The sequence below is a fragment of the Peromyscus californicus genome, unplaced genomic scaffold (assembly GCF_007827085.1).
Source record: "Peromyscus californicus insignis strain IS unplaced genomic scaffold, ASM782708v3 Scaffold_21__1_contigs__length_65335640, whole genome shotgun sequence".
NCBI classification, from domain to species: domain Eukaryota; kingdom Metazoa; phylum Chordata; class Mammalia; order Rodentia; family Cricetidae; genus Peromyscus; species Peromyscus californicus.
In genome coordinates this window covers 63,065,774-63,079,578 of record NW_026294514.1, presented here as the reverse complement: position 1 = coordinate 63,079,578, position 13,805 = coordinate 63,065,774, and the positions used below count along the sequence as shown (strand labels likewise).

Genomic DNA, 13,805 nt, shown 5'->3' with positions numbered 1-13,805 from the left:
GTGGACTCAGCAAACAGTGAACTATTGCCAGGAGGCATAAACCGACCAGGCTGAAGCTTCCTGTGAGGAAGGACCAGGGCAGGCCACAGAGCCGGGACCCAGGAGGGAAAGTTCTCGTTATTCTGTTTGCACAAGGACAGTTGAAAGAAGGGATTGTATGGGATAGAGGGCTTTTGTGCGGGGACCACTTGGCACTGGCATCTGTCTCTGGCTTCTCTCCTCCAGGCAGTCAGTCCTACAGGAAGTGAAGATGGCTTCTTTCCCAAGCTGTCACTGTCACGTGTCTGATGACCCATCGACTTCTGGTTCTCTACCAGCAGCTGCAGGGGATGGATGTGAAGAGACACTTGTCTCTGAGATCCTGGGTGTGGAGGATCCCAGGAATGCCAGCCCCTCCAGGCTGCCAGGCGTGAGGCTGTCAGAGCTCCACTATCCAGGCATCGTCTCCGCAGACCGAGCCATGGGAGGAGGGTTGGGAGAGGCCTTGACTGCCCTCCTGGTGAGAAGAGGTTACCTGGTCATCCTTTGCACCCAGAGGAGAAAAAGGGGTAGCCTTTGACCTCAAGACACTTTGTGGCCACAGGGAATGGCAAATTCCAGACTCAGCTTCCTTGGCCTTCATAGAGTCTAGGCTAGACATGAAGCCACACCATCAAGCCATCCAGACCGAGAAGGCTATGCCGGAAGAGTCTTTTCCCAGATGCTTGGCCAGGGAGGCTGGTGAAAGGTGACACCTCATTCCTCACATGAACCAACTACAAGCTAATGAGGAGGCTCAGCCTCAGCCAGGGTATTTGCTGCCTCTAAATCAGCGGTTCCCAACTTGTGGGTTGTGACTCCTTCAGAGGAGGGAGGGGTCAAATGACCTTTTCACAGGGGTCTCATATCAAATATCCTGCATATCAGATACGATTATGATTCATAACAATAGCAAAATTCCATTATGAAATAGCAATGAAAGTAATGTTATGGTTGGGGTCAGCACAACCTGAGGACCTGTATTACAGGGCACAGCATTAGGAAGGGTGAGAACCACTGCTCTAAACTCTGCTGAAAGATATAATGTTCCCGGAGATGGGATGAAGGGGACGGGGAAAAGATGTGGACACACTGCTCATGTACAAAGTTCTGAAAAAATAAATTTAAAAACAAGACTATGCTATGGGCCCAGGGATGTAGCTAAGGGGTAGAGTGCTTTCCTAGCATGCAAGCCCTGGGTTCCATCTTTAGTACCAGAGACCATACGTGGTCATACTCACCTGTCATTCAGCACTCAGGACAGGGAGGCATGGGACTGAGAAGTTCAAGATCATCCTGTGCTACATAGTGAGTTTGAGGCCAGCCTGGGCTACATGAGATCTGGTTTTTAGAAGAAGGATAAGGTGTGCTCTAGAATACAAAGTAGACTCAGGCTCCTCAAACAGTTGTTTGGGTTTCTGTGGTTGTTTTCAGATTGGTTGGTTTTATGTATCTTGACATGAAATCTTTGTGTGTGCACATGTGTGTGCCTGGTGCCCACAGAGGCTGGAAGAAGGTCTCAGAAGCCCTCACATTGGAGTTACAGGCAGCTGCGAGCCTCCATATAGGCCCTGCAACAAATGCTCTTAACCGCCGCCGAGCCGTCTCTCCAGCCCCTGTGTACAGTTGTAAAGGGCTTAGAAATGTGGCCAGCTTGACCTGTCTCCTGCCCCACCCTGGTCTGGAAGTCACATCTCTCTCCAACACTCCAGAAATATGTGCCTCTCTCTGCACTTAAGGCCTGAAGTGCCTGCTGACCTCCTAGCTCTGCCTGTGGATGTCCAAAGTAAGGGTGTCTGAAGGGCACACAGCGTGTGGCAGAGGGAAGGACTCTGGCGTCAAGTCACTCTGTGGTGGAACCTGGGGATGAACTGAAAGGAGCATCATGGAGAAGGCACTCCACCGCACCAGCCAACACCCCCGAGATTCCACAGGTGCCAGTGCCTGGCACAGCCTTTCCCTGCCTGGTGTGGGAGCAGCAGACACCCAGGCTGGGGAGAGTTATCTTTTCAGGCCCCGGAATGAAGGCAACAGCGATCTCTCCCTCAAGCCCCTACCTGGGTAGAAGTCAGGCTGCTTGTCTGTTGTCTGGGGAGGAGGAGAAGTGCTCTTTTAGAGGGACGGACGAGGGAATCCTGTGAGGACTCAGCACACTGAGATCACCAAGCGAGGTGTGGGTTGTTCTCTGGGAACGAAAGCATTACCCTTAGCACTCCTACACGGCCTGCTCGCAGCACACACTTGAACCCCCCACAGCTGAAACTAGCAATAGGCCTGGTTTTTAATAGGTTTCCCTGTGTAACCCAGGCTGGCCTGGAACTGGCTGTGGTACAGCTGTCTCCAAACCCCAGATCCGCCTGCCTGATCCTTTTTAAAAGTTCTGACAACTTGGGGCTGATACACGGCTCAGTGGTTAAGAGTGTGGACCGCTCTCGCAGAGGACCTCAGGGCCAGCACTCATGCAGCCATGCCCTCCGCAGACACACATTCATACCCGTAATTGAAAATAAGATAGAGCTTTTGAACAACTTTTTCATAAATAATCAAGTACTCCAAGTGCCTGCTTGCCCTGCTGAGATTGGGGATGAACCCAGTCTACAGGGGGGAAAAATCAGATAAAACGTTTGTTGGTTTGTTTGTTTGAGACAGGGTTTTTCTGTGTAGCCCTGGCTGTCCTGGAACTCGCTCTGTGCACCAGGCTGGCCTCAAACTCACAGAGATTCGCCTGCCTCTGCCTCCCGAGTGCTGGGATTAAAGGCGTGCGTCACCACCGCCCAGCTCAAATAAAATATTTTAATTTCATTTATTTATTATTATGCAAATATGTTGTCTGTGAGTGAGGACAGGTTTTCCAGTTGCCATGGTACACACGTGGAGGTCAGAGATCAACTTTGTGGGGTCACTTCTCCTTCCCCCTATACATGAGTTCTGGGCATTGAACTGGGATCATCAAGCTTGTAAAACAAGCTGAGCCATCTCTCCAGCCCAAGCAAAACTTTCTAAAAAGTAGTCTGGAGGTCTAAACCAGGAGTGGTGGCGCACGCCTTCAGTCCCTGATCTTGGAGGCAGAGGCAGATGGATCTCTGTGAGTTCAAGGCCCACTTGGTCTATCAAGCAAACTCCAGGCCAGCCAGAGCTACATAGTAAGACCCTGTTTCCAAAAGAAAGGAATCTGTGGAGGTTTAGTCATGTGGCACCTAAAAATTGCCAGTGACTGAGGAAGCCATTGGAGGACTTCTGAAAGAATGGGTACCTCAGGTGGCTTAGAGGAGCCTCTGTCCTGGAAGCTGAGCCCAGCTCTGCTGCCCATGGGAGTTTCTTCTAAGCATTGATCCCCCTGCCCCCTCAATTTTCTTGAGTCTTGGGTTTTCCTGTGTAGCCCTGGCTGTCCTGGAACTCACTATTTAAACCAGGCTGGCCTCAAACTTGGAGATCCACATGTCTCTGCCTCCCAAGTACTGGGATTAAAAGTATCACCACTTTTTAAAAGTTTGTGCCCAACTCAAACTTTGAATAAATAAATAAAAGCAAGTCTGACCCTGCACTTGCATGACACTACCTGCTTGCCTAGTCCTAATCCTGGTCCTTGTTACAACAAAACTTTATTTATAAAGTAAGCAGCTAGGCACATGGGCAAGTTTCCTTATTTAACTTTTTTTGGTTTTTTTTGGGTTTTTTTCAAGACAGAGTTTCTCTTTGTAGGTTTGGTGCCTGTTCTGGAACTCACTCTGTAGACTAGGCTGGCCTCGACCTTATTTGACTTTTTAAATACTACATTAAAGTATTATTTATCTTGATCTGTGAGTTTTCAGGTTCTTTCTCAAATCTTGAGTGAACATGAATGTCTCACTTCCCGTAGTCCTGGTTCAGGACCTGGAGGGATCCCCTGGGGCCCCCCAGTGTGCCTGACAGCGTACCCCATGGCTTGGGTGGCTGCCCCTATTTGCCTGACCATTTTAATCTCACTTGATGCTCCTCATGGTGAATTGTACTGAGTGTTACACTTAGCTTTTGCGTTAACAAACCATTTCCCAAACAGTCATTTCTTAGCTTTACAAATAGGTACATCAGCAACTCGGGCTGCGCTTGGATCATCTTCAGAACTTAGCTGGACTGCTGAATTGTGCCTCTGCGAACAGGGACCTCCCTCTTGTCTGGCAGTTAGGTAGCTGGGTCTTCAGTTCTCCTCCAGTGAGGCTTCATCTTCCAGCCAGGTGGCTGGGCTTGTGCACAGTAATCTCGGGGTTCCCACTGCCATGGGAGGTCACACTCAGGTACTCTAAGTCTCCCCTGTTCCATGAGTACTTTTCTCCTATGGACCACAGCTGCCCAAAGCCTGATTCAATATGAGAGGACACAGATACAGGCTTCTGACTGGAGCGAGGGCATCGCTGACTAGCTGCCCCATAGAAAGTGCCCCATGTCTACTCCATTTGACAGGACTGAACCTGTCAGGGTCCCCACACACTGTGACGCTGTGCCCGTTTTCATGAGATGTCAGGTGTGGGCTGGGAGAGCATGGGATCTGGAGAGCACAGAAAAAAGCAAAGAGAACCAGAGTGTGAAAAAGAAGAAGCAGGCTGGGAGGCAGCTGCATCCATAGAGTCTCATAAGCGTGAGTCCAATTCCCAGAGCCCATGTAGAAATACCAGGATAGTGGCAGCATGGGTGTAATCCTAGCACCAGGAGGTCACACCTGCCCATCCTACTTGGCAGGCTCCAGACCAGTAAGAAATCCTGTGTCCAAAAAAAAAAGCCAAGTGGTGGTGATGCACCCCTTTAATTCCAGCACTCCAGAGGCAGAGGCAGATTGATCTCTGTGGCTTCGAGGCTAGCCTGGTCTACGTAGTGAAACCCTGTCTCAAACAAAATATCAAAATGCACAGAGACTAGTAAACAACAAACCCTGGAAGTTATTACTAGCCTACATATTACATATACATGCACACCATGTGCACACACACTTATACACCTACACACACAGAAATGGGCAGGGCTGGTAAAGAAGGAAAGTCTCAGGAGCTTCAGAGAAGCCTTGGCACTTGCCATTTCCAGAGGACCTGAGTTTGATTCCCACATCAGGAGGCTCACAACAGCCTATAACTCCACCTCCAAGGAGTCTGATACCCTCTTTGGCCTCCACAGACACCCATACTCATGTACACACACACACACACACACACACACACACACACACACACACACACACACACACACACACACAAGTAATAATAATCGGGAGAACTGGAGAAGAGATGGACCACTGCCTCTGAGAGTACTTTCCTGAAGAGAGTTGGCCAGAAGTCATCAGTACCAATAGACCATGGACGTGAGCTGGAGGATGAGAGCTTTGAGCTCAGGAGTCCTGGGGGGTCGGGAGGGAGCCGCAATAGAGACCGTGGCTCCAGAACCTGGAGCCCACCAGGACCTGAGCAGGAGGCAGCACTTTGCTGGAGTCGCTTTGCAAGAGCTTCTTGCTAAATTGCAGGAGTTCTGTGAGTGGCTTTAAGATGGCTTTCTATTACAAACTACTGCAGAAGAGGCTGGAGAGGCGACGCAGCAGTTAAGAGCACTGGCTGCTCTTGCAGAGGACCTGGGTTCCAACCCCAGCACCCACATGGTGTCTCATAACCATCCATAACTCCGGTTCCAGGGGATCCGACACCCTCTTCTGACCTCTGTGGGCACTGGGCATGCACATGGCGCACAGACACACTTGCAGACAAAACATTCATACACATAAATAAACCTGGGGCGGGGGGGGGGGGCTTTAACAAAAAAAACTAAGGAAATGGGCTGAGGATGTAGTTCGGCGGGTAGAGTGGTTATGAGAAGCCGAGTGTGATTGTGGGTTCGCACTGTAAGAGGCGGGCGTGATAGCACGTGCCTGTAACCCCACAGCACTGAAGGTGGAAGCGGGGATCAAAGATCGTCTTGAGGTGAGAGCTTCCTCAGGCTGACGTGGATGTTCCTGCCACATCGTCCTGCTGGGCACACTGCCCGTGCTCACACTTCTGACGTCCTGCGTGTCAGGCTTCCCCCCCTCCAGCCACCACTTCTCAGGCCAGGAGAGGGCTCACCAGATATGCAGTGGGATCCTTGGAGCTTCTGTTACGACTCTTGGCTTGGGGGGGTGGGGGGTGGGGGGTGGGGGGTGGGGGGGTGGGCACTGACTGAAAAAGAGACAAGTAGGGCTATCCCTCAGACTAGCAGGCTCCCAACCAGCCTGAGGTCTGGCAACAGCAATTTCTTCAAAGAAAGCCGGAGGAAGGTCCCAGTGATTTACAGATCAAGAAGTGTAAGTGGAGACCCAGGTATGCTGGTGGAAGGGAAGTGTCGTAGTCACTGTGAAAAGACACTGTGATCACAGCAACTTTTATAAAGGAAAGCGCTTAGTTGGGGGCTGGCTTCCAGTGTCAGGGGTTTAGTCCGTTGTTATCATGGCGGGGAGCATGGCAGCAGCCAGGCAGGCATGGTGCTGGAGAGGTAGAACTATATCATGATCTGTAGGCAGAGAGAGAGAGAGAGAGAGACTGAGCCTGGCATGGGCTTTTGAAACCTCAAAGACTACCCTGGTGGGGCTGGAGAGATTAAGAGCACTGACTGCTCTTCCAGAGGACCGGGTTCAATTCCCAGCATCTACATGGCAGCTCACAACCGTCTGTAACTCCTCTTCCAGGGGATATGACGCCCTCATACAGACATACGTGCAGGCAAAACACCAGTGTACATAAAATAAAAATTAATTTAAAAAAAGACCACCCCAGTGACACATTTCCTTCAACAAAGTCCCACCTACTCCAACAAAGACACACCTCCTAATCCTTCTAATCCTATCAAATAGTGCTTCTCCCTGGGAACTAAGCATTGAAATATGTGAGCATATGGGGACCAGGATAAAGTGTCTTCGCTGTAAGCAAAAGCAGCAGAGGCAAAGGCCATCAGAGAAGAAGCCACAGGGCCAGGACAACCCCTGGCCCAACAGCGGTAGTATAAAAGGGACTCCTGGGCTTAAGGCTTGACTAATGGCCTAGTATTGCATCCTTTGGCTCCTGTCCTAGGACCTTACCGACTGTGTCATACCGCATATGCCCTCAGGAAGGGAATGACTTTGTCCAGAGCATCGTTGACCTGTGGTGACTGTGAGCACAGTCAGCTAAGGCTGAGTGTGAGTCCTGGGCTCTGTGAATCCATCTGAGGCTTAGGGTTCAGGTCAACAATGTGCAGCTGGCTTTGACAGGGCATCAGTGTCAGTGCTGGGCCACCCTCTCTCCACAGACCCTCTTTCCACAAAGTCTTGGAGTGGGGAGGGTCAGGGAACTGAGTATAAATAAATAGCCAAAGAGAAATAAGCATTCTTGTCTTTGTGGGGCCCCAGGGGACCCCTGGAGATAGGGCCACAGCACACTAAGAGGGTGCAGCAGTGGTAGCAGAGCACACCAGAGGGCCAGCCACTGGTGCCCCATCACAGGAGAGAAAGAGCAACAGTGTCATGAGCACACTGTACTAGAAACACACAAGTGTCGGAATTCACTGGATAACAGTAAATTCACAAGTTTCCTACCTGGGTAGCTTGGCCAAGGCAAATGCACTTTTTTTTTTTTTAAGTCTTTTTAGTTTTTTGAGACAGGGTTTCTCTATGTAGCTCTGGCTATCCTGGAACTCGCTCTGTAGACCAGGCTGGCCTCAAACTCAAAAAGATCCTCCTGTCTCCCTCCCAAGTGTTGGGATTAATGGTGTGTTCCACCACCACCCGGCTCTTTATTCTACTCTTAATTATTGATATTAACTCTTCATTTCACACATCACATAGCACATAATAAATATATTTTGATTGATTGATAGATAGACAGACACATAGGGGTTATGGAATAAATACAAGTTAAAGAGGCTTCAGTAGTGTTCAAGTTGGTGTGTGTGTGTATAGTAGTATAGATACAGTGTATAGATAGTGTATCCTACTATACACACACACACACACACACACACACACACACACATTATTCCTGACTGTCCTGAAACTTGCTATGTAGATTATAATGGCCTCAAATCTCCTGAGATCCACCTGCCTCTACCTGGTGATGGGGTGGGATTAGAGGTATACTCCACCACACCCAGCCATTTGTGTGTGTGTATGTGTGTGTGTGTGTGTGTGTGTGTGTGTGTGTGTGTGTGTGTGTGTGTGTATTGTATTTTCATTTATTTTGCATGCATGTATATGTGTGACTATGAGTGTGCATGTGTGGAAGTCTGAGAGAAAACAACCAAGAGGAGTTGGCTCGATTCTTCTACCATGTGGCTCACCTTGGTGACAAGCTTCTTTACCTACTTAACCATCTTGACAGCCCTTATTAATACACTGTAACTAATACACAGTAATTGTGCATATTCATGGGGTACAGTGTGGCATTTCAGTACATGTTAGCAATGTCTACTGATCAAATCAGCGTAAGAGACTCATACTGGCTGGGCAGTGGTGGGGCACACCTTTAATCCAGCACTTGGGAGACAGAGGCAGGAGGATCTCTGTGAGTTCGAGGCCAGCCTGGTCTACAGAGCGAGATCCAGGACAGCAGAGCTATAACACAGAGAAACCCTGTCTTGAAAAAGAAAAGAAAAAGAGAGAGAAAGAGAGAGAGAGAGAGAGAGAGAGAGAGAGAGAGAGAGAGAGAGTGCACCTCAGACATTTATCATTTCTTCCTGTTGGAAATGTTCAAAAATCCTGTCCACTAGCTACTTTGAACTATTCAATGAATTACTGTCAACTGTGTTACAGTGTAGACTGTGATCTTCCTACCCAGCCGCACCTGTACCCATCAACCCTCCTCTCTCCACCCTCCCTCCCCACATGCTCTTTTCAAAAGTTTTACCAACGTTGAGAACAATTAACACACTATGATACACTTGGATACCAGTCATTACTATGGTCACCCTAGGGGACCCACGTCACTCCTAGGGTTTCTTCAAGCTCTTTCCTGGCCGCTTCCTTCGGCCTCACCCTATGTCAAACAATTCATCTTGGTCGCCATGGATCTGTTTGCATTTCCTAGAGTTTTGTACATACAATATAATCACAAAGCGTGTGCTCTTTTTGCCTTTGTTTTGTTTTGTTTTGTTTTGTTTTGTTTTGTTTTGTTTTGTTTCTGAGACAGGGCTTCTCTGTGTAGCCCTGGCTGTCCTGGACTCGCTCTGTAGACCAGGCTGGCCTTGAACTTGGAGATCCGCCTGCTTCTGCCTCCTGAGTGCTGGGATTAAAGGCGTGCGCTACCACTGCCCTGTGCGGCTTCTTCTTTTAATCATGATTGGTATTTTGAGATCCTTGGTATGGCATGTATCGATAATTTATTCCTTATTATCATTTAGCATACACTGCACAGATAAACCACAGTTGGAGAAGAGCCACTCAAGGACAAGAAGAAAGGCATCAGTGGGCAATTTTATCATTGTCTGAACATCAAGAAATATTTACACAATATTTAGTTTATACAAACTTAGACAATCCTATATATCACTAATCCAGACACCTCCTCAGAACCATCATCAGATCCCTGTTAACTAAACTATCCCTGACTATGCTGGTTGTTCAGAACAATCAAACACCAACCTGTCAGGCATGGTGGCCAACAACTGTAATCCCAACAGAGAGCTGAGAGTTTGAGACCAGCCTGGGCAACAGGAAACCTAAGGCCAGCCCAGACTATAACAGCAAGACCAACCCAAAAATAGGTTACTTAAGCCAGGCATGGAGGCACACACCTGTAAACTCAGTATTCAGGAGGCTGAGTCAAGAGGTCTAATGTAAGTTCAAGGCCAATGTGAGCTACATAGCAAATGCCAGGCCAGCCAAGTCTACGTAATGAGACCCTGCCTCGGGTGAGTAAGATGACTCGGCCGGTAAAGGTTCAACCCGAGGAGCCACTTAGAGAAAGGAGAAAAACAGCTGCTGTAAACTGTCCTCCAAGCTCGACACACACACCTTGGCACGTGTGCCCACCATGCACCGTTTCTAAACTTGTGCTGATTCACATTCCCAGGCGTGTACGAGAGTTCCAGCTGCCACACAATACATTGAACTCAGACCCTGTCAGGTGCACACTGGCTTTAATTCACATCTCCTTAGTGACTAATGCTGCTGAGTGGCTGTCCTCTGTGTGCCTTCACTGTTCCTTTGAAGGATCTGAAACTTTTTTTTTTCTTGACAGTACCCAGCACTGGCTGCAATCCAAGGTTGGCCTCGACTCAGGATGTAGCCATGAACTTCTGATTTTCCTCCTTCAGTCTCTAAAGTACTGTGCTCACGGGCATGAAGGCACCATGATGGCTTTTATTCGGAGCTGGGTGTGGGCCCCAGGGCTTCGTGCACAACAGGCGGGCATTCTACCAGCTGGTCCACATCTCCAGCCATTCGGATATTTTACCCATTTTTCTTTTTTTGGTTAATAGGTTTTATTTTATTATTTTAATGGGTTTTTTAAATTGGGATCACACATTGAGTTCTTCATTCTTTTTTAATATTTATTTTATTTATTCATAGTGTGTGTATAGCTGGAGATTTCTCCAGTCCTGCCTGGCCCACAGTCAGGACAAATCTCTCTCACCTGCCAGTCCCACAGCCGCTCAGATCCAACCTAGTAAACACACAGAGACTTATATTGCTTACAAACTGTATGGCCGTACCAGGCTTCTAGCTATCTAGTTCTTACATCTTAAATTAACCCATTTCTATTAGTCTATAAGTTGCCACGTGGCTCATGACTTACCGGTACCTTACATCTTCTCATGGCGGCGGCTGGCAGCATCTCTCTGCCTCAGCCTTCCACTTCCCAGAATTCTCTTCTCTCCTTGTCCCGCCTATACTTCCTGCCTGGCTACTGGCCAATCAGTGTTTTATTTATTAACCAATCACAGCAACAGATTTAACATACAGAACATCCCACAGCGTGTGTGTGTGTGTGTGTGTGTGTGTGTGTGTGTGTGTGTGTGTGTGCCAGGTGCATGCGGACGCCCAAGGAGGGTAGAATGGGACATTGGTGGTCCGAAAATACAGGTGGTTATGATCCACCTGACATGGGTGCTGGGGTCTGAACTCTGGTCCTCTGAAAGAGCCGTAAGTTCTCTTAACTTCTGAACCATCACTCCAGACTCCAGTTGATTACTCTTGATCATAACACTTTGTCAGAATTGTGCTTTGTTCCCCTCCCCCCTCAAGCCTTGGCTGTCCTGGAACTCAACGTGTAGACCAGGCTGGCCTCGAACTCACAGAGCTCTGCCTGCCTCTGCCTCTGCCTCCTGAGTGCTGCAATTAGAGGTGTGGCCCGTCACATCCAGACAGAATTATGCTTTAGAAGTGTCTTCTCCCAGACCGTACTGTTCTTCTCATTCTTCCTCAGATATTTTTCAGAACTTCGTGATTTAGATGGAATCCAGTTCGTTGGGTGTGTTTTGGTACTGTATCTAAGAAATGTTCATTTCCTCCCATGCCTGGCCCCAAGCCTGCATACCCTCCTTGCTCAATCAGCGGGCCTGATGTGCAGAGCAAGGGAGGGAGGGGAGGAGGAAGGGAGCAGGGGAGGGCACCCGAGACATGGGAGAGCAGGGATTACAGGATTCTGGGAAAGGTGCACAAGTAATGCTCTTTTTTTTTCTTTCTTTTGTTTGAACCCAGGGCTTTGTGCATACCATGCAAGGGCTCTGCCAGCAGAGTCACATCCCCAGCCCCACATTGCTTCTTCAGAGACCCTTAAGAGAAGAAAGCTAGCTGGGCCTCATGATCCCACAAGTAGGTTAGGGGCAGACTGCAGATGCCTGAGGGAGCCTGGCGGAGAGGGTGGGAACCCAGGGAAAACCTGAGGGACTCTTAGTGAAATATGACCTCTCTCTGTCTCTCTCTCTGTCTCTGTCTCTCTCTGTCTCTGTCTCTCTGTCTCTCTCTCTGACCTCCAACTTTTCTTTTTCAGATTTATTTTATTTTTAACTATGTATATGTACGTGTGTGGCAATGTGCACATGATGCAGGTGCCTTCGATAGCCAGAAGAGGGCATCAGATCCCCTGGGGTTGGGATTACAAGTGGTTGTGAGCTTCCTGACATGGGGGGTACTGGGAACCAAATTCTGATCCTCTGTGTAACAAAACATACTCTTAGCAGCTGACCTGCCTCTCCAGCCCCTCCCCAATTTTCCTTTCAGATAAGGTATCATGTAGTACAGGCTGGCTTCAAACTCACGTCCTTAAACTCCAAATCCTCCTGCCTCCACCTCCTCAGTGCCGGGATCACAGGCATGTACCACCATAGCTCTCGCCCCTCCCCTCTTTCCTTCTTAGCTGTTTGCAAGCTGACTTTGGCTCTCTTCTGTGAGCTCTTAGCTCACGTCCTGTCCTGGGGTCTTCCTGGCTTCTCCTGTGACCTTACAAAGGTCTGGGACTCTGGACCCAGTGAGCTAGCTTTAGTCTTTTGTGTCCTCTTGTCTGCCTTCCCCTTACACATGGCTCCTTGTGTCTTAACCAAGCCACCATAGAATGTTCACAGGCATTTTTTTTTTTTTTTTTTTTTTTTTTTGTTTTTCGAGACAGGGTTTCTCTGTGTAGCTTTTGCGCCTTTCCTGGTACTCGCTTTGGAGACCAGGCTGGCCTCGAACTCACAGAGATCCGCCTGGCTCTGCCTCCCGAGTGCTGGGATTAAAGGCGTGCGCCACCACCGCCCGGCTTTCACAGGCATTTTTAATGCCTCCCTCCTCAGTGACCTCAGGTCTGTGGGGGAGGAAAGAGGGTCCACACTGGCAAGGAAGGTGTAGACATGGCTGTCTGGCAAAGCCTCCAAATACCTTCGAAGATTCAAAGGTCCTAGAGGGATTTTTGCTGTCCGCACCCAGTCTGCCAGGACACGCTGTTTGGGTCACAATAGCACTATCATTCCGAAATCTCGAGTCATGTTTGATCAAATCACAGGTGACCAATTCCTGGTTCCTGAAACCAAACCAGGGGAGGGAGGGAGCTCCAGCACAGGGGACCATGTCAACTTCCTCATGCTACATTGATCACAAGATGCAGCTTAGAGCAAGCAGCACCTCTTTGGACACCTCTTCCTTCCTGTCTTCCTTCTGAGACAGCACCCAACACTGGCTGTAATCTGAGCTGCTCAACAGAGTATCTGCTCAGGATTTTATATGGTCGAAACCAAAGTGTCTACCATCTGGGCTCTTTCTGGGCTGAGGAAAGACCCTGTTCCAGGCTTTTCAGAGTGACAACAGACTCTAGTCCCTTGAGGTTGTTGGGGGGGGGGGGGGGGGGTCCTGGGTCCTTGCAGGTGTCAGCAGAAGTCATCCTTGGCTCCTCATGGCCACTTTGGTCTCTTGGGTCTGCACTACCTTCAGGCAAGAGAGGGGCCAGGGCCTTTCCTCACTCTGGTCTCTCTGGCTGTCTTTCTACTCCTGAGACAGTTCCTGTGTTTCAGGACTCATGTAACTAGATTAGATCCTGATTACCAGGGTATCCAATTCAAGGTCCATGATCCTTTTAATTTTTAAAATTGTATGCATGTGTTTGCTGGCATGTATATTGTGCACCATGTGCATGTCTGGTGCCCATAGATACCAGAAGAGGGTGTCCACCCCTTGGAACTGGAGTTACAGACTCCTGGGAGCCACTATGTGGGTGCTGGGAGCCAAACCCAGGTCCTCTTCAAGAGCATCCAGTGCTCTTAACTGCTGAGCCGTCTCTCAGGCCCATGATTTAATACAGTCTTTTGTCTGTGCCTCTGCATGTCACCGCAGGACCTCTGGCACGGGG

At 49.0% G+C, this 13,805-nt stretch overlaps 1 protein-coding gene across 3 annotated transcripts in view; it reads left to right on the top strand.

Annotated features, from left to right (window-relative positions):
* Armc9 (armadillo repeat containing 9) overlaps window positions 1-3,815 on the top strand; it is a 136,513-nt gene extending 132,698 nt beyond the window's left edge. For all 3 annotated transcript variants that reach the window (XM_052750534.1, XM_052750533.1, XM_052750537.1), the window contains exon 25: window positions 226-3,815. In XM_052750534.1, the coding sequence (XP_052606494.1) occupies window positions 226-248 (23 nt within the window). In that variant the 3' untranslated portion in view covers window positions 249-3,815. The remainder of the gene's footprint in view (window positions 1-225) is intronic.
* The last annotated feature ends 9,990 nt before the right edge of the window (window positions 3,816-13,805 follow it).